At 33.3% G+C, this 25076-nt stretch overlaps 3 protein-coding genes and 3 long non-coding RNA genes across 10 annotated transcripts; 2 read left to right on the top strand and 4 right to left on the bottom strand.

Moving 5' to 3' along the window:
- Nucleotides 1-96: 96 nt before the first annotated feature.
- Nucleotides 97-2540, bottom strand: LOC124451401. The gene is made up of 2 exons (XR_006950439.1): nucleotides 2252-2540; nucleotides 97-577 (listed from the first exon to the last, which is right to left on the bottom strand). It is a non-coding gene; the product is annotated as an uncharacterized LOC124451401 (long non-coding RNA).
- Nucleotides 2541-2938: 398 nt separating this feature from the next.
- Nucleotides 2939-12594, bottom strand: LOC124451382 (B-cell receptor CD22-like). 2 transcript variants are annotated; one of them, XM_047001994.1, is made up of 11 exons: nucleotides 12317-12594; nucleotides 8828-8896; nucleotides 8417-8746; nucleotides 6863-7138; nucleotides 6521-6775; nucleotides 5672-5758; nucleotides 5234-5353; nucleotides 5101-5113; nucleotides 4571-4790; nucleotides 3621-3784; nucleotides 2939-3445 (listed from the first exon to the last, which is right to left on the bottom strand). In XM_047001994.1, coding segments are annotated over exons 2-11 (1530 nt in total). In that variant the 5' UTR covers nucleotides 8892-8896; nucleotides 12317-12594; the 3' UTR covers nucleotides 2939-3444. The 2 variants fall into 2 exon arrangements, with proteins under 2 accessions (XP_046857950.1, XP_046857951.1); XM_047001995.1 differs by lacking the exon at nucleotides 5672-5758.
- Nucleotides 12595-14973: 2379 nt separating this feature from the next.
- On the bottom strand, nucleotides 14974-16406 carry LOC124451399. The gene is made up of 2 exons (XR_006950437.1): nucleotides 15950-16406; nucleotides 14974-15426 (listed from the first exon to the last, which is right to left on the bottom strand). It is a non-coding gene; the product is annotated as an uncharacterized LOC124451399 (long non-coding RNA).
- A 92-nt stretch (nucleotides 16407-16498) lies between these two features.
- LOC124451406 lies at nucleotides 16499-17186 on the top strand. Its single transcript, XR_006950444.1, has 2 exons — nucleotides 16499-16536; nucleotides 16848-17186. It is a non-coding gene; the product is annotated as an uncharacterized LOC124451406 (long non-coding RNA).
- Nucleotides 17187-17468: 282 nt separating this feature from the next.
- LOC124451394 (carcinoembryonic antigen-related cell adhesion molecule 1-like) lies at nucleotides 17469-19718 on the top strand. 2 transcript variants are annotated; one of them, XM_047002012.1, is made up of 7 exons: nucleotides 17469-17729; nucleotides 17809-18048; nucleotides 18238-18273; nucleotides 18886-19010; nucleotides 19089-19101; nucleotides 19206-19269; nucleotides 19648-19718. In XM_047002012.1, exons 1-4 carry the CDS (start codon nucleotides 17615-17617, stop codon nucleotides 18999-19001), a joined length of 507 nt encoding a protein of 168 aa, XP_046857968.1. In that variant the 5' UTR covers nucleotides 17469-17614; the 3' UTR covers nucleotides 19002-19010; nucleotides 19089-19101; nucleotides 19206-19269; nucleotides 19648-19718. The 2 variants fall into 2 exon arrangements, with proteins under 2 accessions (XP_046857968.1, XP_046857969.1); XM_047002013.1 differs by lacking the exons at nucleotides 18238-18273; nucleotides 19089-19101; nucleotides 19206-19269; nucleotides 19648-19718 and having other exon boundaries at nucleotides 18886-19005.
- A 307-nt stretch (nucleotides 19719-20025) lies between these two features.
- Nucleotides 20026-24518, bottom strand: LOC124451384 (cell adhesion molecule 3-like). 3 transcript variants are annotated; one of them, XM_047002000.1, is made up of 7 exons: nucleotides 23230-23427; nucleotides 22785-22854; nucleotides 22470-22716; nucleotides 22195-22274; nucleotides 21694-21960; nucleotides 21314-21556; nucleotides 20026-20571 (listed from the first exon to the last, which is right to left on the bottom strand). In XM_047002000.1, the coding sequence occupies exons 2-7, from the start codon at nucleotides 22846-22848 to the stop codon at nucleotides 20402-20404; spliced, it is 1071 nt and encodes a 356-aa protein (XP_046857956.1). In that variant the 5' UTR covers nucleotides 22849-22854; nucleotides 23230-23427; the 3' UTR covers nucleotides 20026-20401. The 3 variants fall into 3 exon arrangements, with proteins under 3 accessions (XP_046857956.1, XP_046857955.1, XP_046857954.1); XM_047001999.1 differs by lacking the exon at nucleotides 23230-23427 and adding an exon at nucleotides 24267-24518 and having other exon boundaries at nucleotides 22195-22716; XM_047001998.1 differs by having other exon boundaries at nucleotides 22195-22716; nucleotides 23230-23428.
- Between the last annotated feature and the right edge of the window lie 558 nt (nucleotides 24519-25076).

The raw sequence follows: 25076 nt of genomic DNA, 5'->3' as shown, positions 1-25076 counted from the left end.
GAGGTCAATTTCTAATCAACAAATGATTAAGTGCATTGGTACATGACATGTCGACATGTTGGTATGAGCATCAATAGATAAATAATAACAGACATATAAATATTCAATAATTTATAATTTAGATTTGCACTTCAGCCACATAGAGCAACATATTTTATAATGATGAAACACATTTGATATTATTGCACAAGAACAAGTGTTATCACTTTTTACCACAAAAGATTCTGTTGTCGAATCATGAATGAGATATTCTTACTTATTTGCTAAATAACCATTACATGCATGTATTTGGAAGGTAAAAAACACTCTTCGTCTTCTAAAATACTGCAAGGTATTGCTTTTAAATTATTTTATTCAATGCAGAACTGGTTATGGTCATTGTACACATAATGAAGAATTAAGTAAATTTTTTAGTCAATATACCTTAAATTTCTAAGCAAATTCCACAGTTTTATTTGACAAAAATAACCATTTACTTCCTTAATGATCTAATAAACTAATAAATACCTTGACAAGATGAAATCCAACAGAACAAAAGAAATGAAAGGAAGCCAAACTTTTCCATCTTGTATTCTGTCTATAAAGATTAAGGTGAAGTTGTGACTTAAGTAAAGTCATAGAAATAGTACAGAAATATATGATGTATTCCTTCATATTTTATGTATATTTTTAATTTCCTATCACCATTAATATTGAAGGAAACAAGAGCAACAGTAAAACTTCCAAAATTTTCGATGGAAAACATTGTATTTCGGTGTAAATTCATGGCAAAAATCCTCTGTTGTTGTCAGTAAAACAAGATTTTTTTGTTTTGTACTTTGCGGAAGTACTAAAGAACTTTCCACTATGATACATCTCAGACAACTTCTTAATTCCACAGGAAATTCCGTAAAATGTCAATGAAATTATTTAACAAAAAATCTTACAGTAAATGGTTTGAACCCGGAAGTATCGTTACATGTTTGTAAATGTAGATCGAGCGGTGGTCATCTTCAGAGTGAAAATGGTTGATTTTGACTCTGAAGATGACTACCGCTAAGGTTGTCGAAACGTCAGTCAACAACAACAAAAACAGTCTTTCTCAGGACTATACTAACCTGGACGATCTACAATTACAAACATGTAACAAATAATCTTGTCCAACAATATTTGTTAACATTTTAAATGGTTCACTTTACCTTAAATACTGAAGTAACTAAGCTGGTGAAAAGCCTTCACGTATTTCTTAAATAAACCAGCTAATTTTCCTTATTTCAAAATTATTTCCGGATCTCATGTTGTGCAAATATTTATATAAGTAATGAAAAGAATGTAAACGCCGTGACAACGCTGTCATATGTAACAGAGCGATCATATTTTATCAAAACCTCTCTCATGACAAGCCACGCAAATTGCCCAGAGTTGTTTTAAAAACAGAATACCAGCCACACGATCTTTATTCTGTAATTTTATCCTTACATATGACTTAATGCTGATTTTAGATAAATGTATAAATTGTGAAAGTATACTTCGACACGCTGTGCCAATATCCATTTCCTAGTTGATTACAATGCTCTTGAAGTCGATGAACATCCACAAGTGGATTTTGTAAGAAAATCATTGTGAAAAATAACATCTGTATAAATCACTTTTGCTGAAATATTCTTAGAAATTTTCACAATTTTAATGCACAATTAAAAATTTCTAATACTTTGTCTACAAAGAATTCCAGATGGGGGGGGACTTTGGAATCGCCGGGGGCCCTGCAAAAGCTTGATCCGCCCCCTGCTTACCCTATCTATCTTACCAATGATGTTATCCTGCAGTTTTTAGCTGAAAATACCAAACGTGGCTAGATTGAGAAAGTTCTTAACGAGTCCCAGGGGGCATGCATCATTGAGAAATTTTTGATTTCGTAAAACAGTGAATCAAATGACAAATAACCAAGTTGTCCTTTAACTTTTACCACTTCAACCCAAGCAACTTCAATTCAGATGGTTGGAATGCAAACTTCTGTTTAGCAAAGGACTGTACATGGATGACGTCAGACGACTTTGCTCTTTTTAATCGGGTATATTAGAAGTTAAAATTGTTTAAAAAATAGCAAATACCATGGTGAATGGTTAAAATAATAACGTAATAGTTCTTAAAAGAACTGTTTAAAACCTGAACACTAACCAAACAATTTTAAAGAATTGTTTTTAAAGCTGCAAGACACTATGCATTTCGGCAGACTACTCATCAGACAAAAAACACCAAAATAAAAACTTACAGGCAATATAAACATTTACTTTCTTTGTGTGTCAACAGTATTAGCTACGATAGTAAATGTGTAAACACCACTGTTTGATCGACATTCTTTAACATCAGAGTTTCAGGTTCAAAAACTTGAAATGTTAAAGGTGATGAATCATATCGCGGTTCACCATTACCAGTTATCGTTACAAGTCGTTGTGCAGCAGTAGAACCACGAGGGATAAAGGATCAAACACGTACAATTATGGATGAGGTAACTTCAAATCTCCAAGTTATATTGTGAGAAGATCCAGGTAAAAATACAAATCTTTGACTAACCAGGTGTGGAAAAAACATAGATGCACAGAATTGAAGTTTTTGTTATTGGTCACAAATACCAAACATTTCTGCAATTGATGGAACGGCTGTGAATATTGTCCACTGATGAGCATAATTGAGATATTTGTTTGCTGAAAACTACCATTGATGTTTATGGAATTGAAGCATTGTTTACACGAAGCAAGGATAGAGCTAACCATTGTGCAGTGACTCACACGTTAAAATTTTGTTCACTGAATTGTTTTAAATTGCAGTTTGCTGTCTTCCTAGAAATTTTTAAATTAAAAAATTGCTATTACCGCCCAAGCTTGCTGAAACAAAGCCACTCAATGTTAGCTTGTCTTTGGGGGTAGGTCAAATCTCACATCTACAGTAGACACGAAAATAAAGAAGCAAAAATATAATAATGATCACGAAATTGTTCTATTCGTAAACATCCCTTACACTAATGCATATGAAATCATTCAATCGTAAAGAAGCAATTTAAAGAGTTTTCCATCACACTCCTTGACATTGCTTGATTTTTCTATCTAATTTCTACACTTAATTTCTATGTAAATAAAAGTTTAAATGGTTTAACCATGATAATTAAAATAATGAAAGTAGAACTACGATTAAAACAATATTCTATTCAAAATGCTGCGTTAAAGTCAGTGTGTAATGTTGTTGCCTTATAAAGGCTAGTAAAATACATTCACAAACTGTAGCATAGATGCCAAGATTCAAGTTTGTTCATGGCAAAAGATTATGTACACAGACACAATCATAAAGTATTCAGTTTAATAGTGTTTAGAGATCAAATCTAGATTATCTAATGAAGAACAAAGTTAATCTTTATAAATGTAGTAAGTCTTTACACATTCTCTTCTTTTACTAACGACGATCGCCAGTTCTAAAGGAAATTTATAATAAGATTAAACTACCAAAATAAGAGAAAGAAAAGCATGTTTTCGGCATTTTTTAAAAAAATATTCAACAAATGAATCTATTTTTACTTTTACTTTTTTCTTCAACCATCAATTAATGACGTCGACCTTTGTGGATATTTTCCAAAAGATAAAACTTACTATTCCTTCTTTTCATCTCCTTTTTTGTCACCGCCTTTCTTGTCGTCTTTTTTCTCGACAGGTGCCAGTTTACTCATATCAATACTGGCGTATTCAGTTGGTGCAGGACGATTTTTGTCTGGCTTTCTTTTAGGTTCATCTTTAAAGTCAAGGTAGGAGTATAACTAAATAAAAACATACGTATATATTGTCATTGTATATGTATATATTTTATCAGCTTGAAGATTTGTAATCCCGACATAATTCTTGTTCAAAATTGAAAGTTTCTCCGGATTGTAAATAGCTAATAACTTCATAAATTCTGAAGAAGGCAGGAAGCATCGAGTCGAAAGCACAATAAAATTATATATAAAAATCCGGAGAAACTTTCAATGTTTAACCATATATTTTATCATATATGCATAAGATGATAAAATATACATAGGTTTTTTATACATCGTAAATGACCTAATAAACACAGGACGTTAAATAAATGCATTAGCAGCCTAGAAAGGGGAGGGGGGCCTTCAATTGACACAAGGAATTAAATAAAAAGACTTTTACATCATTCTCCATCGCCATATTGTGAGCACATAAAAACAAAGTCAAGACTAATTATACGGTTTCTTAGCGCAAACGATAACCCACTGTTAACAATGGCAACGTGTGGGGTGAGACTATTGGAGTCAAAGCGTTTATTAGAGAGAATCGTCAAATATAAAATCAAGTTTCAATGAAGCAATTCGTACGTATTATATTTTTCAATTGCGTTTACAGGTCTTTGGGGATCATGTATTGCTGAATTGTATAAATTCCAAATGTCGCGGGTGTTTTCAAATATGAGCAGTTTTTTTTAAACACCCTGCATAATCTCCATGATGCATTCAAAATCATTGCCATAATCCAACTAAAACAAAATAAATGCACAAATCCCATTTATAAATAATAAATGACAAAGATCCACAACAAACCGGATTTCCTTCTCTATTTTCTCTATCGATCGAGGCATATACAGGTGGCGGTGCTTTACTTGTTGATGGTTTATTTTCATTACTTGTTGCTGGATTATTTACTGTTTCATATTGATTGCCAACGGATTCATAAGCATTTTCTCTAAGTCCTCCAGCCTCTTCATAATGATTGGGTTGTGGATTATTAGCTCCAGCTAAAGGTTCAACACCATTTTCACCGCTGCAACATTAAAAAACATGATTAAATTTTGAACATACTATGGACGAAATCCGACAAAAACTTAAATAGCAACAAAAACAGTTACTCAAAGTTCTTCACAGCACGAACAATAAGACGTTGTGAAAATGTCGTAAAAATGACGTGAACTTAATTATACACGACCTTCTCAAATTATTTTACGTTATTTTCACCACGGCGTTTGAATGGCACGTCGTGTTCAATATTTTCCTCTAACAACTGATACATGCCACAAAAACAGAATCACCATTACAAATTATACAAACACAATTAAAACAAACAATTCACTTACTGGTATCCATTTTCTACAAATAAAAGAAGACAAAAGTAGATGTTTAATAATTTGACATAAACGACAGCTTTTAAATAAAAAAGGAATTCTACTCAACGTTTCCAACCATGAAAAATTCTTATGTTGAACTTACTTTGCTTTGATTTATAACAGCAGAAAATGACAACGACTAGAATGGCGACAAGGAACAACATTCCAACGACAATACCAATGATAAGACCGATGTTTGATCCACCGTCGCCATCTTTGCCGACTGTAGAAAAGGAATTAGTTGAGCGACATCACAGAAATATTTGTGAACTTTGATAAATCCTAACAAACAGTGTTATTAATAACGACTACAAATTCTAACAATAATTAATTTCTAGGTCAAACAAATACTTTGAAATAGCCAAAAGCCAGACTAAAAGAATTGTCATAAGCAAAAAAGGAACACTAAAGTATGTTGGCGTCCTAAATGGGAACAAAATTGCTGAATTTTAAAAAGAGCTTTAAAAACATCAAGATTAATGCATGCTTTCCAAAAATGATATTTCCACTTGGAATAAACAACAGAAAACGTTAAAATTACCGTTATTAGTGGGAGCGGAACTAGTTGATGGCAAAATGGTCATCGATGAAGACATTGTCGGCAATGAACTGGAAGAACTTTGTTGCTCTAGCACAATGACAGAAATGGTTCGCATTAGAATTACATCATTAATGAAATTCTTTTATTTCTGTTTTTTATAGTATATTAAAACACACTTAGAGTGCCATGAAATACAAGAAAATAGTTTAAGCGCCAAGTATTCTATTTAAATTAATAAACTCAAGGCAATTAATGTTTAAGGCAACTTTAATACCGTTAAAATGAAATACAGATATGCTGAAATTTTTTTACTTACGCTTACTGAAGAATGTATACATATAGCAAGAAATAATATGTTTAATGTTACTGAACTCCCCTACATTTACTTCACCACACTAGAAACAACAGTAGATTTTTCTTTAAGCTCCCCTAACTTAGACTTTAGTTTGTATCGAATTTTATAGAAAACGACGACTAAACGACGAAAACTCCGGTATTTTTTGGCCATATTGATACAACGCTGTGATTTTCTTGTTAAGTGCGTACTCACTCTACTTGTGTACGCTACAAGTGATGTTTCTGCCTATCTATCGTTCAATCTCAGAAAGGAACGGACGGGAAACTAAAGTCTTGAGTTGGTGCGGCAATAAAATGAAAAGCTGTTGCATTCGTAGCAATCTTCTAGTGTTTAATATAATTTCATACGACTGTTTTAAGTGCAGCGAAGTAAAAAGAACTTCATTAATATGTTAAGATGACCATAGTCCGTCAATTTTTGCTACCAAAATAGCTCGTACATGATGCAAAATAAAAGTCCAACAAGAGATAAACTGAGATTCTTAAAGTTACCTCGGCTGACAGTAAGATTTTTAACATCAGATGAATCATTTCCCAGTTTATTGTTTGCTTCACAACGATATGAACCTTTGTGACTGATGTTGACAGATTGAATGCTGTATGTCTTTTTGTCACTGACAACAGCATCATTGTGATAAATAATGAAGGCTGGCGGAGGAAAACCATCTGATTCACAGGATATAATCACACTTTTACCAATTTTTGCATTTATTTTTGATAGGGTTATGGTCGTACTTCTTGGTTTATCTAAAATTTAAAATTCAAAATTCTACGTATTTGACAATTTGAAAACTTTATTGCAAAAAGTACTAAATATATAAGTTCGTAACTTACAATTCACTATTATTTCAATGGATTTTTCGTCAATGAAACGTGGATCATTAAAACTTTCAGCTTTACATCTGTAACTTCCACGATCATTTGGTGAGGCACCAGTGATTACTAATGTCTTACTTTCAACTCCAACATCACCAATTATGTTGTTATCTTTATCAAACCATGTGACATTAGCAGGAGGGTTACCTCCTTCACCTCTACATACACATGACACACCATCACTTTCATTCACAAACAGAGGAGATGAACAATTAATTGTCGCGTTTGGTTTAACTGAAATAAAAGACAGAGTCATTATAATTACCACGATATAATTATATGGTATATATCTGTATGTGTCAGTGGGGTAGACGCATTGAATTATAACGTAGGAGTTATATCTAAAATAGAAGATTTGTAAAGGATAAAATTCAATATTCTACAGTCATTAAAAGCATAATATTTTCATCACTTAAATTATGTAGTCATTAGTCCGCTTTGATAAGCACAGTCAAATTATTCTGGTAACACATAAGGAGAGCAACATTTTAAAATATGGGAAACTTTGCAGTGACTATAAATAACATCTTGGTGTTAATTTTGGCTTAGACTCAAAGTTCATTTACTTCGTTGCCATATTTATTTAGGAGCCACACACTACGACTGGAATACAGAAAAAGAGTTGGATAAAGTTATCAATTTGAGCCTACGTGTTTTAAAACAAGTCACTTTAAATCTTTCTTTTCTCGTATACAAAACATAGATCACTCAACAAGTCGCGAAGTAAAAAACCTGCACGAATCAGAAGAACGTTTCATTACAATTAATCTAATTTTCTGTCACAAGAGAACTTAATTTTGGGAGTTGGTAGATCTTATCTGCCAGCGGTTAAAATATACCGAGGCCTTTATAATTTTTCATATTACACACAACCTCTTTCAATAATTGCTGAATATTGTATTTTCAAACGAATTCAGCCGGGCAGAGCTGAATGTAAAATATTCATACCAATTGATTGGCTAACGATAAGGGCCAAAACTTGTATGCTAATTAATTCACCATATCTCAACACCATTCACAACTTTGGGCAGCTGTGAAGAAATCGGTACAATTCTTACTTTTCAAAAATATTGATGAGTTGAAATCAGCTTTACAACTGTGCCCCAGACTAACTGCATCTATGCCAAAGCGCATTAATCCAGTTATTCAAACTAGAGGAGGGCCTAATTACTGACTACCTAAATGTATACATTTTTTGTGTAAATTGAAAGCTATGTATTTGTTGATTTTACAATTTATAGACATGCAATAGTATCAATAACACCACAAAGAGCCATCACCTTGTTTAAAGTGTTGCGGTTGTATTTTTACCATTCGGATTGTTTTTAAATGTAGCTTTATGAATAAGATTCCCAAGATGGCAATATTATTCTAACTTAGAGTTTAATTTCTAAATACAACAAGCAACTGTTATATACATTTCTTCGGCTACATTTTCAGGCCAAGTTTCCCTCATTAAATACTCAGAGCAATGCATACAATACAAGAAACATTGAAATAATTAAAACTTACCAGCAATATAAACATTTACTTTTGATGGAGGAGTAGAAGGAGTAGCTAAAATACTAAATTCAAATTCACCATTGTAACTTTGATTTACATTCTTCAGCCTCAAAGTTCCAAGTTTAAAAACTTCAAATGTTAAAGGTGATGGTGAATATTGGGGTGTGTCACTATTAGAAAATATTGTTGCAAGTTGTTGAGGGGAAGATGAACCACGAGGTGTAAAATTCCAAAGCCATGCATTAATGTTTCCAGTAACATTTAATGTCCAACTTATATTGTGAGAAGATCCAGGTAAAAATACAAATCTTTGACCATCAGGTGGAGGTATTATTGTTCCTGAAATTGAAATTGGATATTAATACGTCAAAAACCATTTATGAAAAAACTATAGATGCATGGTTGTAAAAAGTGATGTACCTCTGCAAGACAAAATAAATATTGAAAATGCCACGATTAAAATTCTTACACTTGCCTTCATCATTTTTCCTAAAAAATAGAAATATTTTGTATGGCTTTAGAATTCATTAGAGTTAAGAGCACCATTTTCAATTTCAACCACACCATATATCGAGCCACACCCACATCTACAGAATACTTTGATGCTCAAACCAGTAAATGTAGTATTTCAAATGCATTCTTAATTAATTTGGACACAAATATAAGAGGTATAATTTTTCTTTCACAACTTTTGATTCTAACTCTACTATCATTATCAAGTAATAAGTTCACAGTTTCAGTTTGAGTGTATTTTCTAAAATTACGGTTGTTGATAGACTTGCATTTCACAGGGAATTGTAACGCTTTACTTCATTAAACAAACTTGGAAGGTCATCAATTTGGATAAAAAGAAACTCGCAAGTTGAAAGAAAGAAATTGATTTGAGTAGAAAAGCAAAGTTCTACTAAGGCAGGAGCGTAGATCAACAAAAATAAAAGACATAGCTTAATGATACATATATAACCAGGGCCGGATGAACCTCTCAGGAAGCCTGGGGCCCATCGTATGTTCGGTGACCTTTATTGCACAAATTTCTATGCTGATACTTAGACCATACGACCTAGGCATGCAATAAAAACAGTCCGTTTTAGGGCCCTAAAAACAAATTTCTCAATGTGTAGATAAAGAAAGGGCAGTTTGGCTGTGCTATGACCCCTGTCATTTCTAGGTTGTTGAGCCGAATGCTTGGACAACATTCTTTTACCATATTGTTGAATATTCTTTGCATCTTTCAATTAGTCATATATTAGGCTTGGGATTATAGCTAAATACAGTCCGATGTCATTAATTCTGTAGACGTTACTTGTATTATCAGTTGAGCAGGTAGACTGATCTAGTTGGTTGGTGGCCCCTTTTAGTGAGTAGCCCGAGGCCCAGACCCCTTGGGCACACTCCTTTAGTTGACCCTGTTTAAAGTAACTAAACAAAATTAGTGTCTTGCTGAGGGAAACTAAAAAGTGGTTCATTTTCAAATTGGCTTTATTTTTGATGATGATCCATCTCCCATGTTGGATGAGTCATTACCAAAACCAATCATATATTTACAAGTTGATTCACCCTAACAGATAACAAATGTTGACAACTGACGAGTCAATTGCCGAAAGGCAAAGTGTCTTAAGTTTGTAACAGTTCTTTTCAGAACTTTGGATTTTTTTTTTAGTTTTTCTCTTGTTAGTTTTTTCTCGGTTATATCTAGGGTTTCGTGGTTTTTTATTTGGTTTCATTCCATTCATCATGGCAATTGTTCACTTTAAGTGTTTGACAAATTGCTCACACAAATTTGTCACCACGACAAAGTCTCTGTTTTATAGATTGCGATGTGTTGCATAAGAGCGTGAAAGAGGGTTCGGAGAGGTGGCAGAGCGATGACATTAGGGGGTGTTTACATGAATCCGGAATGAGTTTCGATCCGGAATGAACTCATTCCACTTTAAAAGAAATCCTATTGCATGTTTACATGAATCCGGAATGAGTCACAACTCGATCCGGATCGAGTTCATTCCTAGTTTCATTCCGGATCGAAATTTACTTTTTATCTCATGTAAACGCGAATTGAGTTCATTCTGGAATGATATTGTGATTAATGACGAAGCACGCATGTGACATGGGTATTGTCTTCTGGCAAATTGAAGCTCGTAAGTAAATAAAGAGGCTAAATGGGTTAAAATGAGTGCGAAGAAAAATAACAATTAGTTTCATGTAAACACGGATTGACATCACGTTTCGATCGGGAATGAAAGTCATTCCGGATTCATGTAAACACCCCCTTAGAGAGCTTTAGCAAAGACTACGAGTACGAATTACGTCATTTTGGCGCGAAAAACACGTAGCCGTCATCAATCTGAGTATGATGTTTTGTAAAAAATTCGTAGTCGCGACTACGATGTCTTTTTAAGCAAAGAAAGTAGGAATATTTTTTTATTGTGTAAGAACTTAGTTTACAGTACTATTTTCGAGCATCCAGGCTTTACTTTAGAACCTTTTTTGAGCGCATATGTACATTTAAAAAATATGACCTTGAAAACTTTCATGTATTTCGAACACAAAGTAAACGGTAAACAAACAATAAAATAGCATAAATATAATGTACATAAAACTTAAAATAGTGAAGATTTTTCACTCTAAACAGTCCTATGTTCTCGCAAAATCAGTATTACCGATTAGTTGATATTATTATTGACAAATGGAGCAGTAGCTGCTTCGCAAACGTTGGTATTTTCACAATAAAAAGGCTCGTTCTGTTGTTTATAGCTAAAACTAAATTTTGACGAAGCGACAACGACAACAGACTTCCTCGTGCCATTCCCTTACACGGTCAAACTTCGTCTTGCTAAAGCTCCCTATTGCCTAGGTAAGGAAAACCTTGCAGATTTTGGGAAAGGAGGAGTGTTGGTAAGAGAGTTAAAAAATAATATATTGTGGTGGTCAAGACCATCTTGGTTGCGTTGTAGTTCCGAATATTATCCTATTGCAGCAGAGAAGCTCCCACAGTAGAGGAAACTCGAGAAGATAAAGTCTCTTAATGTCAACTAGATGATTAGTGCAGAATCATTTGTTGGGATCGGCTAAATATTGAATTATTTTGTCATCCAAAAATTGTAAAAACGACCTTATTTCACCGTTTCGTCTTTTTACTCTTATTCTTCTTCTTATGAATCTGCACTTGTATACTTCGCGTGACATACAATTAAAACGTATGTACTTTGCAAGTGTTCTATCCAAACTTCAAATTGGCCAGAAGTTTGTCTTGTGCATGGTGTATATTCAAAGTTATCACAATCAACTTCATCCGACAGAAAACCAATATGCGTACATGGAAGTCATAACGTTGAACGCGAAATTCATACATCATATCATCATAGTCAATAAAACCAAACGGCTTATTTACCGCTTTGTCTTTGTCGAAGCGTTTAGACTAAAAATGTTTACTTTATACGGAATGTCAATTGTCTTGCGTTTCAGCATCGTTTCTTACTTTTGATGAAAAACGATGACTTGTACAAACAAAATTTGCCTTTATGGAAATATTATTCCTGTGACATCCTTTTACGCAGAATTATAATATACATAAATATTCACTTAATACCTTAAAATATTTTCATCGATTTCCGCCCAATTTACTACCTTTATTCTTAGGTATTTCATTTTCAAAAGCACAAACAAAAGCATTTTAAATGAAGAAATGCTCACTGATTTTTCTCACAATTTGAAATTCAAAATCGCCATAATTTTCGTAATGCGAATTCAATACACGGCGTGATGGCGTCTTCCAAGTGGGATGAATATTTACGCCAACACATTACAGCAAAACAATCTTTATTCTTAAGACTTACAACAGCAAGTACACATGTGCATTAACAATAAAACAAAATATGACTTACCCAGATATTTAAACTAAATGTAACTTACCCAGATATTTTGACTTGTTTCTTTGTCTTGTTTCTTGTATTTTGTACGTCAATGTCGTCGTCAGCAACACAAGGATATTGGCCTTATTTAATATTTAATTTTGTAGATATTGAGACGACAGCTAAAGTGTGATCTTTTCAAGTGCTCGATCAGTCTTTTAGCAAGTAAACCAACAAACTGAACATTCAACAGCTCAAGTAAGTAAGAAACATGTTCACTTTCAAATGTTCAATTGCTATTGCTAAGCAGTTTGCATTATGGAAGGTATTTAAGGTCATGTGACGTTAGTATCAAATTCAAAAACAAATTCTCATATTCATATGTAAATTGCATACAAGGCTCCCCAAAGTAGGCAGGGCGTAATCGTTTGTTGAATACCATAAAGGCTTTTAAGGAATTAAGTAGTTGAAGGAAATTTAATTGCAAATCACATGAATACATTCTAGAGAAAAATTAAAATGTTTGTTTTACATTTATCTGTTTGCATTATTGCTATTTTCTAAAGAAATAAAAGATGATTGTGTTTGCACTGGCTTAGGTAAATCGAGGAGACGTTTATGAGAAGTACAAGCGGGTGCAAGGTGCAACCGTCAACCACTCGTCCTTCTGTCTCGGGCTTTCACTGATTTTCTATCAAGTTCTCCTAAGTCTCCTCACTTTGTATAAGCCTTTAAATAAAAGCATAAATAAATCAGAAAACTATGTAGAGACAGGCAGACTGAGGTCAAGTCGAGGTCTCCAAAAAAGTATTCCTAAAATTAAAATGTTGTGTACTGAAATGTTCAAAAGATGAAAGGTCTATTTCTTTGACCATCCTGTGCAAACATATATTTTATATCTTTTTTTAAACAAGCTGAGAAGAGCTACGACTTGTATAATGGTAACAATCCCATTATCCAGACAGGACACAGCAGTTAGTGGAACTGAGGAAGGGTGGACAAACCTTATAAGGAACTGTTGAGTTACACAACGTGACTGGGCACATTGAGCAAATGTTTCCGGATCTTGTGGTGTGTGGATAATTTCTTTGTTGATTGTGGCAAGAGACAAATCATAAGACCACAAAAAGATTTTTGTTAAGGACTGAATTTAAATTTTGTGTATAGGTGTAACATATATATAATGAACGTTAGGTTGTTGGTTCATGAATTGACCATCAAGACCTGAAGTTAATGTCTGTATTCTGTAAAACTGTAGCCGCTGTAAAACATACAGAACATAAAAGATATTTCGTATGAAGTGAAATATTTACATTCACAAACAGTACGACAAACACTGTCATCAAAGACATGAACCCTCTTCCAAACCATAAGTGACCAGTCTTACTTTCTGTCCTATTATCTGGATTAATAGCCTTTATTTAGGAAATGATATGAAGAATTATCTCATTTAGCAGTTCCAATTCGCAAGAGTGACGGAGGAGTAAGTGTAGAATTGAAAATCTTATACGAAAAAAGATAGGAAATAGAAGTGCTTCTTAATAAGATTTTTTTTTCTTGAACTGCTATTCACTTTTCATAATATGTAACAAAAAAATTGCATAAAAACATGACCTATGAAAAACATTACGACCTTGAAAACAAGATACTATTCTTATGATCTCTTATTTTATAACATCTTCATAACCAGGACATTTATATCCTTGCAACGACAGATAATTATCTTTTTTATTCATTTTTGATAAACCACCAATCTTTATAAGTTTTATCAACAGAATTTCTCCTAGCGTCAGCAGACGGAAACTGAAATCGCCAGGTCAAAATGACGTTGACAAGCTTAAGTGTATTCAAAAACTATATTTGTGACAATCTTTATTTATTATTAACGGTATTTCAAAAGCTATATTTGTCTCTCATAACACTTGTAAGTTTATTGTTCATGATTTGACAAAAATGACTGGCACTAGTGTTAGGGATAACAAAACCCAGCCCTTAACTCTAGACAATAATTTACAGATTTATAAAACTTCAGATTTTCGTCTGTAAACTCGGAAGTATTTTTTTTTATGAAAATACTTACTGGTATCGCGGTGTGAAATTATTCATTTCTTTAATGATCGATTGTTTAATTTCACTACGTCAATGCAATGGCAACTGGCAAGTAACAAAAAATGCTCTTTCATTTCGATTGAAAAGATTCCAAGCATCCTGACTTACAAAACACGTCATCATAGATAAAATATCGCGCAAATTTAGACATTACCATATGTTGTGTTGTGAACTTCATCTCCACTGCCTTTCAAATTTGATTCATGGCCAATAGCGTCGTTAAAGTATGTCTCTTTACCCCACGCCACCCCACCCCCGCACAAATTTATATACTCCTCTGCTCAGGGGGGGGGGGAGATTTAGAATTGCAAATCGTCAGTGAGGAGCAAGTAAGGAATGAAATAAAATAAAAATACACCATATTATGCTAAAACACAAACGACGTAGACGACAGTTTTTGTCAATAATTTATTGAAGAGTTATAGACCAATGTTTTAGGTATAACACACACAATCATAAAATATACCTAAAATCCTAAGTACATTCAAGTTACGCATGTTCATTATGAGTGAAGAAAGTGGTATATTAAGTTACATACAGTCAACACATTTTACACTACATTAACTATATCATTGTTTGGTTATAAATCTAAGAGAATTGGTCAATTCCATGCTATTGGACAGTATAATTTGATAGCTTCTAAACTAGTAACGTCGCCAGGCTGCAAGTTTTGGTCCTGCTAAGTACATTTCAGAACATTATGATAATCATTAATTTGTTTAGAAATCTGATGTTTTTTTTTGCAGTAATGAAAGAAAAATTTGCTCTACAGGACAAAATTTAATTTCTGGCTACGAAACCGTTCTTAACTAGGAACTGTCGTTGTCATCACTAGTCAAAATATGCATAAAGTGCAATTAAGATCAAGACTATTACAAGACATACAATAATCATAGATAAAATAGGTAAATAAAGTATCAATCATTTCCCATTTGACAGAACAGTCCCATCATCAAGGACAATATCCCTGTTGCCTTTCCTTGTAAAAAAATCGTAAAACTTGCTGTAAAGTTTTCATTGTCTACTCGTGAATTATAGTGACTTTCTTTTCTGAAGTTATTTCTATAAACAAGAACGGACCAAAATGATATAAGGAAGAGATTGACGAAAACAAAAATAATCCATGCAGTCCTAAAGCAAATTAGCTAAGATATTATTTTAAAAGTTGGTCAGACGAACTTGTCCATTCAAAGAAAACAAAGAACACATTAAGTATATTATAATGAAATAAAAAAAAGTCTATAGATATATGCAATGGTACAAAAACTAATAACGTAAAACATACAAAGAGTTTATATCAGTAAAAAATAAACTCATCGTAGTAATATGAATCAAAAGAAATGTTAGTGAAGACAACAATCACTAACATTTTCACACCAATAACAAAGAACGATGAAATTAAGTGAACACTGCATTTGTATGTCAAAAAGAAAAGGCGACGACAATTTGTGTTTTCGTGATCGTTAATTAAAGGTTATCGTTAAAACAGGATTGTGCGATACCTGAGATACATATGGAATGATTGTACATTAAAGATTAAAGTTGATAAAGTTATACCGTATGAAATGTATAAAAATACATGTACCTTTGTAGCCATAACAAACTTATTCCATGAGTCTTTGTTAGCTGCCCTGTCTGGTCGTTTGAACTCTAATTTATTTCGTAGAACAGGACAACTTTGTGAAGGAAATATACTCAAAGCTGGACGTTAAAAGTTGATTTCCTTAATTGGTACGATTGTGTACCACAATATCCCTCGTAAACACCCTTGTTCCCCGGATGTCCTCCTCAAAGAAAGATACTCAAAGTTGGATGCTGAACGATTAAAAGTTGATTTCCTCAATAGTTACGATTATCGATAATATCCTACATGAGCGCCCGTCTTCCCCAGATATCCTCCATATATTAATGTGAATGACGTTGTCTATACTAAACAATAGTAATTAAACATATCAATGATGACGCAATGTAATGACGTAATGGTGGTAGGGGATACTAAAGATGCAGCATATGTTCCACGCTCGTCAATGGGAAGAATTTGTTGAACCTATAAAATTTCATACAATGATCTTATAATAAAGTCGAAAATTTACAGTTCACTTCTCGTCTTGTTTTGATGCATATTTTGCAATCTCAAGATGTCTTGCTTCTTCGGAATTTGTTTTATACAAAGTTAGTTCTACTACTAGATTTTAGCATTTCGAAATCTTTGTGAATTTAGCCACTTTAACCACTTTTTTTGTCCAACTAATTGAAGGTTTGAATGTAACACTGTAATTGATGTATAGAGTGCCAATATTTTCAAGTATTCAATGTTTGTCAATGTATTTCCCCTTAAATTATGGTGCAGAAACAACCATAGTTACATATATTGGTCTAAAAGGTGAATTTCAAGAGATAAATTACAATATATGCCAATTAATCATTATATTGATCCTCTATATACACAAACTATGACAAAAGTTTTTGTTTTGTTCTTTTAGGCTCACAGACATGAAGTTACAATTTGTAATTATGAAGCCAGAGCAAATCCTGCTGACAATAAAACAACATTCTTGAACTCTGTCAATCACATAATCTCATGAAGTCTGAGTTAGAATAAGTCCTTTGGTTTGTCAAATATGTCTTTAATTTATAAACTAAATATGAACAATGGCCTTTAAAATTTATATTAATTTATTTATTTGCTGTTTTGTTTGGTGCATATTATTGAAAACTGTTGTTAATGCTCAAGACATCACACTTAACAATCACATTACTCCTTTCAAGATGGGAGAATTGTGTGGACATATAGTGGAGACATTAATAAAGTTACTTCTCAATCATTGACTTTTACTGGCGCCTCTACACATCTGGTTTTAGTAGCAAGAGGAAAAGTTGTAGACCCTGTTTCAAATGGTCTAGACTTTCAATTTATACTACCTTTAACTTTGATTCTGAAAAATTTTAATCAAACATATAATGGAACATATATCATGGAAGTTGGACTTGGGTCAGTAAGGCTTCCTCCTTCACCTGTGCATTGCAGGTTTGTGTGTTGAACTCTCTGTACTTGGATGGATACCTGTTTTATTGTGTTAAATGTTGTTTTTTTATCACAGTTGCACCGCAAATATCTATCAATTGTTCCAGCACAACAATTCTCAATGTAAGTGCTTATTTTTCATGTGAATGTAAAGGAGTTGATGGTAATCCTCCTGCTGTGGTCACATGGTATAAAGGTAGTCAAAGGATTATCTCAGGAGAAGAAATGGCAACATTAACTATTGCTCGGGTTGGTCGTGATGACAATGGCCCTTATAGATGTGAAGCAAAGGGTGACGAGAAATTTGAAGCTGAGAAAACTGTTCAAATAATTGTTAACTGTAAGAACTGAAATTGTACTTTTGTCATCATATCAAGAAAGTTTCTGCGTGGATAAAGCTTGCACATGCTTTTGTTTAGCTGAAACTTTCAACACTAAATTGACTCTTCAAAGAGAAGGTGATAAAGCAAGATTGACCTGCACTGCTGAAGGCAACCCTCAACCACAATTTGAAATATTTCTCAATGACGCAAGTGTTGTCAATCAATCAGAACTTGTCATAAATGAAGTCTCCACAAAAAATGTTGGTGATTACACTTGTCGAGCAACCAATAATCTAGGTAGCCAATTGTCACAAAAAGTGAACCTACCTCTTAAAGGTGAGAATAATATCATTGAGTATCAAGTTAAATTTTTTAGCTGGGTAATGTTATAAAATTCATCTTGTTTGCATTTAAATGAAATGTTATTGTGCATTTATTTTTTGATAAAGCGTCTTAATGAGTCATCTAAACAAATGTTTTTTAAAGCTTTGATTGTAAAGCTATTTTTCTTTTTACTTACTCAAGGCATGAGCACAACTACTCCATCAGCAACTGACACAGGTAACTACCAACTATACTTTTACACATATTATTTTCCAATATACATGGCATGTGTTGGTATTGATACTTTTGACTCCCAACTCAAATAATACAGGTATTTTTTTGTTAAGACGCTCTATCAATTTTTTGCAATCACCATTACATTGAAAAATCTGACAGTCAAGTCAAAATATTTTGATTAAATATTTTGTGCTGGTATTGTGAGAAAGTTTTGGCTGGTTTCATAATTTGAAATTTGTTACAATATTTTAAGAAAACTAAAATTCATCCAATACATAGATAATTAATGGTGGTAAACGACAATATCTTAGTGATCTTTTGAACAAAACAATTTCATGCTTTGTTATAATGTTTTATTTAATTAATGGTAGATGGTCAATACAAGATTTTATTGCAACACAGTGAACAAATTATTAGTTCTATACTAGTTATACACTTAAGATGCCCATTTATTTTAGCATCACGTCATATTTTTTCCTATTCAGTGTTTTTTTTTGAGTAGATGCTAGTTAGGATTCCATCAACAAAGATTTTGTAGCTATTGACATCATAGTAGTTTGTCTATTTTTGCTTTATGTGTTGTTAGATTTAACTGTATCTTTATTCATTTAGACCCAAAGGCCGTAAAAATCGTGAGGGTGGTCTTGGTGGTGATGTTATTGCTGGTATTGTTATTGGTGTTTTGGTTGTCATCATCATCATTGTCATTGTTGTTTACTTTTGTGTAGTTAAGAAAAGTAAGTTTTCTATTGATGGTTATTCATTCATTCATCATTTTGTTTAATAGTTTCTTTTTTGTTTATTTTTCACTTTAGATAAAGACAGCAGGTTAGTAAGCTCTCAGCAATTTAAAAGTATCTTCAATTGTATATAGGTAAAACCAGTCCTGACTGTTTTTATGAAGTGATCATATTTTTCAACATTTTTTGTAGACTGGGTAACTCAAAGAGTAATGCTGAGTACAGCAAAGCTGCAGATAGTGCTGACAAGGATAATGTATGCAGATATCTTTTATCTCTTATGTATTCATTCATTCATTCATTCGTTCACTCGTTCACTCCCACATTAGTACTTGGTAAATGTTGATTTTTCACAGTAATGCAGTCCAGAGGAAGAGTGTTTTGGTATTGAATGACGTTTTATGAATCTTGGCATTAGTGCTTTTCACTTTGAAAATGACTTCTGAGAACTGTACAAACCTACATGATGTACTTCTACTAACGTCCTAACATACTCTTGAGCTCAAACTATTCACTTTATGGCAATACAGTTTCTAATCACAGCCCCATTGGTTCACTTCATTATTATTACATTAAGTATTGTACGTGTGTCATTTTAAAATCATATCAATGGTTAAAACATATTTTTACCTAGCATTATGCTGCCCTTGATCCAGTTGCATTGAACGCAGGTGGTAGCAGGCCACGTGCAGATGAACCTCCACCGTAGACTCAATATGCCAGCATTGATCAAGGTGCTACCAGATCAACAAAGGCTGATCTTGTATGAGCAAGGTTAGAAAGGGTAGGCTAAATTGGTTAAATTTGAAATAAACTTCTCGTCTACCATAAACCCTTTTGCATCATGAGTTTAAGATGTTAGAATCCTAGGTAGGCATGCTAACTGCAAACCTTTGTTAACAGAACCCATGCACTCTTAGTTAAGGAAGTATACTATTTAAGTTTCTTGAGTTTGAGTCAACAAGAATTAAGAATTAGCGCAAATAGTTAGACTTTAGTCAGACCTAGTTGGTTTATCTGTAAAGTTAGGCTGGCTGCAAAAATACTAATATTTCTACAAGCAGCTATTTTATTCATATTGTTCGTGAATTAGAAAAGAATGTCTGGCATCTGTGCATTCTATTCTTCAAAACATTATTTACATTCAAGTGTTATGACGTAAGAGAGCAATATCACAGTTAATGTTGCGTGCTGTATGTATTGTTACAATTGGCAATACATTATAAATGGAAGACATAAACGCCATTAATACACAAACATGTACATTTTTAGATTTTTTGTAACCAACGAAAAATTGTTTCGCCACGTTAATGGCATTGTCCATACATTATCCTTGAGTGGATAATCACTTAGATGACTGGAAAGGAAAACTTATCCAGTGATCTACCTCAGTTAATCTTCTTCAAATGTAATGTCAGTTTGAATGACTTATGATTACGGGACAGTAAAAATTTAGTATGTAGTTCAAACTGAATGTTTTTGGCAGCCAAAAGAATAACAATACCAGCTATAGCACCACCAACAAGACCACCCTCACTACTTTTTGTGGCCTTTGGGTCTAAATGAATCAAAATACAATAAAATGTAACTGCTCAACATACAAAAATTCTTAACCCTTGTTAGCTGTACTAAAATATTTATATACAACATTATGGTTGAAAGAGCATTAAGTGGCATTCAAGCAAAAACACAGAGGAAAGACTTTCTCTGCACACATGAACTTGGTTTGATAACATTTTGCCATGATAAAAAGCAATAAAAACCTTTTCAAATACAGCCATATACATCACATAATGAAATAAACATAACTACATTTTGTTCTTAACTAGTCACTGAAATAAACATATCAAACCACCAATAATGAAAGTGATGAAGTAAGGATGAAAGAATACCACATCAAACAAAAATTGATATAGCGTCTTAACAAGAACATTGTTAAACTTATGAGAACTATCAGCAAATAAGTTCCCTTCTGACTGTCTTGTGTATTAGATGAAAATGTGGGTATATTTAGGTATATGTGCAAAGCTATAAGTAATCATTACTTGGCTCAGCTGGTGATGATGTAGTTGTGCTCGTGCCTTCAGTTGAAAAATAGCTTTAAAATTAAAGCTTTACAAATAAAAGAAATTTTTCAAATAGGAAGATGTCTTGACAACTCATTAAGACGCTTTATCAAAAACAAATGAATATTACTATAAATCATTTCCACAATAATATGCAAACGTCATGAATCATCTGTTAAAAAATATAAATTGAATAAAAAAATTCAGTTGATTCTCAATAAGTTTTATACTCACCTTTTAGAGCTAGGTTCTCTTCTTGTGACAATTGGCTACCTAAAATATTGGTTGCTTGACAAGTGTAATAACCAACATTTTTTGTGGAGACTTCATTTATGACAAGTGTTGATCCATTGATAACACTTATTGAACCATTAACAAATATTTCATATCTTGGTGGTGGATTGCCTTCAGCAGAGCAGGTCAATGTTGCTTTATCACCATCTCTCTGGAGAGTCAACTGAATATTGACCGGTTTATCTATACAATAAGACAATATACAAGACTAAATTATTTTCAAACTTTTAAACTCTTTACAGCATTTACATAAGCCTTTAAGTTTGATGGAAATTTGCTGACTAGCAAATTTTTTTTTACAAGAGCAAAAGTTAACTTACAGTTGACAATCAATTCAATTGCTTTTTCTGCTTTTGCTTTCTCGTGGCCCATTGCTTCACATCTATACTGGCCATTGTCAAAGCGATCTGCTTGCTCAATTTTTAATTCTGCCATTTCTGTCCCTGAGGAAAGGACTTGAGTACCTTTATACCATTTGACTTCTTTAACGGGTGGATTACCATTTTTTGCATTACATTGGCAAGAAAAAGATGCCCTTGCATTAAGAGTTGTTGTATCGGAACAGTTGACATCAATTGTTGGTGGAACTGAAAGAAAAATGATTCGCTGATAAGATAAAATGTAAGAATATTTTGAAAAATGAAGAAATTTTTTAAAAACAGAGGCAAAAATAAAAATCTTGAACTGAGTAGAGTCAGCAACAAAATGGCATCATCATTGTAATGGTTATATTTTTATGACGAAGAAAATAATTTTGGTTGCCATGAAATAAGGGTTGTCATTTCTATACTTCTGTTTAAAAAATAACAGTTTTTACAAACCAGCAATTAAGACATCAACTTTTGATGTTTTAGCAACTGATGTACTTGAAACCACAAGTAAGGAGTATGTTCCACTGTATATTTCATTTACATTCCTCAATTCCAAAGTGAAGGGTTCTGTTATTGTAGAGTCTATGTTGAGCTCTTGAAATTTTTCTAATCCACCAGAATCTTTTCTTGCCAGACGTTTTGTGCCATCAACAGCATTGAAATACCAAGTCTTAACCTCAGGCACCAGAAAATTAAGACCAAGTAAGGAGTATGTTACACTGTATATTTCATTTACATTCCTCAATTCCAAAGTGAAGGGTTCTGCTATTGTAGAGTCTATGTTGAGCTCTTGAAATTTTTCTAATCCACCAGAATCTTTTCTTGCCAGACGTTTTGTGCCATCAACACCAATGAAAGACCAACGTTTAAAAGCAAACACAGGCACCACACCATTATACCTCCATGTTATTGATTTAGTTTCACCAGAGTTAAGAACAATTACCGAACCCTCTGAAGGAAGTTGAAGTTGAGCTGCAGTAAAACAAAATCATGAAAGTATCTACATGACTAGTTAACCAATTTAAGACATTCAATCTTACCATCACTGAAAGCCAACCAAAAAACAGCAAAATATTTCAGGAAGAAACAGCTGGAGCAAGACATGACTGTCTGTCAAAATAAGATGGGAAAGTTGACTAAAAAAGTCATTACAACAAATAAAGTATACTGGAAAACGTTGATAAACTATTATACAATTGTTATGTATGGGTGTGCTATAGTAGTCGCTCTCTTTTCTGAATGAAAAAAAACACTAATAATTTCATATTTTTCTACCAAAAGATTGCGTTTATTCTACAAAACTTTGATCAACGATACTTTGAGAAGTCATCTTCTTCGATATATAATTATTTCAAGATACAAATTGCCGTTTGCGAGCAACAGACAATAAAATTCTCAGCTGAGTACGGGAACACAAAATTATTGTTGGAAGTCGTCATAACTTCATGACTTAACAAGCAGACACAAAAACAAAGTGAAGCTTACTTTGATATGAAGCTGGCGTAACGAACACACAAAATGTCCCCAAAATGTTCACGACATATTCCAAACGACGTACGTAAGCTTATACGAATTTTATGATATTAGTATCTTAGTTATACTTCCGTTTACATGGAGGGTGTTGCCACAGAATAGATATATACAGAAGCGCCACTCAGCGAAAAATCTGTCGCCTACTTGTACCAGTCCTTAAGGCTAATTTATACTTCGTGCGACAAGTGTCGCGCGCCATGTCGCATGAGGAAAATGACGTCATATCACCAAAACGGAAGTAACATTTGACGTAATTTCACCGTATTATCGCACACGTGCGCCTCGCAAAAAGTTGTAACGTCGCAGACATTTTGTCGAATTGTCGCGCAAGATAATTGGCTGTCTAATAACACGTGGTTAGTCATTTGTGTTTGTCTCAGCATATATTTATCACAAATATGAAAAAATTTTAAATCATGGATGGATTCGAAGAAAGATTAGCGGAAGAAGTTAGGAAATACCCTCATATATATAAGACTCGTCTAGAATGGATTATAAAGACTTACAAAAAACTACGAATTCATGATAGGAAATCGCGAAAAGCTCGAAACAAATCATGCTGTTTGCAGACAAAAATGGAAGAAAATACGGGACCGATTTACGAAAGCCAAAAAGCGTTTAAAATCGAAGAGTGGCAATCCTGGCGGAAAAATTATACCTGCTATTGTGCCACTCATTGTGCCATGTGTCATTATTGACAAATGGCGCCGTAGCTGCTTCGCAAACGTCAATATTTTTCACAATAAAAAGGCTCCTTCTGTTGTTTATAGCTAAAACAAAATTTTGACGACGCGACAACGACAACAAACTTCCTCGAGCCATTCCCTTACACGGTCAAATTTCGTACTCGTAGTCGTAGTCGTACTCTTGCTAAAGCTCCCTAATATTCACGCCAACACCTTACAGCAAAACAATCTTTTTTCTTAAGACTTACAACAGCAAGTACACATGTGCATTAACAATAAAACAAAATATGAAATGTAACTTACCCAGATATTTTGGCTTGTTTCTTCTTTCTTGTTTTTTGTATATTATACGTCGACAATGCCCTTATTTAATATTTAATTTTGTAGATATTGAGACGACAGCTAAAGTGCGATCTTCTGAATAGCTCGATCAGGCTTTTAGCAAGTAAACCAACAAACTGAACATTCAACAGCTCAGGTAAGTAAGTAAGAAACATGTTCACCTTCGAATGTTCAATTGCTATTGCTAAGCAGTTTGCATTATGGAGTGTTTTTAAGGTCATGTGACATTAGTATCAAATTCAAAAACAAATTCATATAAAAATATGCATACAAGGCTCCTTCCCAAAGTGGGCAGGGCGTAATCTATATTCTTTATAGAGTCTTAAGCGGTGACGTCACGTTTCCATGGTGCTAAAGATCTCAGTTCCCAACAGTGAACTCTACAACAACTGGAAGGCTAACTCATTATAAACAAACCTACACTTTTTTGATGCCAAATAGAAGCTGATTTGCCGCTTCGCGTGTATCTCGCGTGGACTGTTTTATTTGCGTGACGGATTGTTTTGCAAAAACTGCTAACTTGGAAATAGAATGCTAGCCTAAATGCTTTATTTTTTTCAAAACCGTTAGCAAAATTTGGTTATTAATGTGTTAAGATGCATTGTGGACGTTCCAAGACATGTTTTGTATACGTAACGCTGTATTATATAAAACATAAAAGGGAGAACTTGCTTCGAAATATGAATTTCTCATTTGTCGTCGAAAGACCAAAAATTTAAGATAAAACTGATAACAGGTAGTCTGTATCTTTGAATGCTGTGCAAAATACAC

Source organism: Xenia sp. Carnegie-2017, unplaced genomic scaffold (genome assembly GCF_021976095.1).
Source record: "Xenia sp. Carnegie-2017 unplaced genomic scaffold, XeniaSp_v1 HiC_scaffold_24, whole genome shotgun sequence".
NCBI classification, from domain to species: domain Eukaryota; kingdom Metazoa; phylum Cnidaria; class Anthozoa; order Malacalcyonacea; family Xeniidae; genus Xenia; species Xenia sp. Carnegie-2017.
Note: the sequence above shows the minus strand (reverse complement) of the source record. Positions and strands in the feature narration are given on the sequence as shown.

Bases quoted from the DNA above. Each gene is read 5' to 3' on its own strand.
- LOC124451384 (XM_047001999.1), bottom strand. From the start codon at position 22,848: ATGTCTTGCTCCAGCTGTTTCTTCCTGAAATATTTTGCTGTTTTTTGG. The intron at 22,717-22,784 runs GTAAGATTGAAT...GTTTTACTGCAG, and splicing joins TTGGTTGGCTTTCAGTGATG to CTCAACTTCAACTTCCTTCA. The intron at 21,961-22,194 runs GTTTGTAAAAAC...TTTTTCTTTCAG, and splicing joins AGTTGATGTCTTAATTGCTG to TTCCACCAACAATTGATGTC.
- LOC124451394 (XM_047002012.1), top strand. From the start codon at position 17,615: ATGGCAACATTAACTATTGCTCGGGTTGGTCGTGATGACAATGGCCCT. The intron at 17,730-17,808 runs GTAAGAACTGAA...GCTTTTGTTTAG, and splicing joins TGTTCAAATAATTGTTAACT to CTGAAACTTTCAACACTAAA. The intron at 18,049-18,237 runs GTGAGAATAATA...TACTTACTCAAG, and splicing joins AGTGAACCTACCTCTTAAAG to GCATGAGCACAACTACTCCA.
- LOC124451382 (XM_047001994.1), bottom strand. From the start codon at position 8,891: ATGATGAAGGCAAGTGTAAGAATTTTAATCGTGGCATTTTCAATATTT. The intron at 6,776-6,862 runs GTAAGTTACGAA...TTTAAATTTTAG, and splicing joins CATTGAAATAATAGTGAATT to ATAAACCAAGAAGTACGACC. The intron at 3,785-4,570 runs GTTTGTTGTGGA...GTTTTTATTTAG, and splicing joins AAAATAGAGAAGGAAATCCG to TTATACTCCTACCTTGACTT.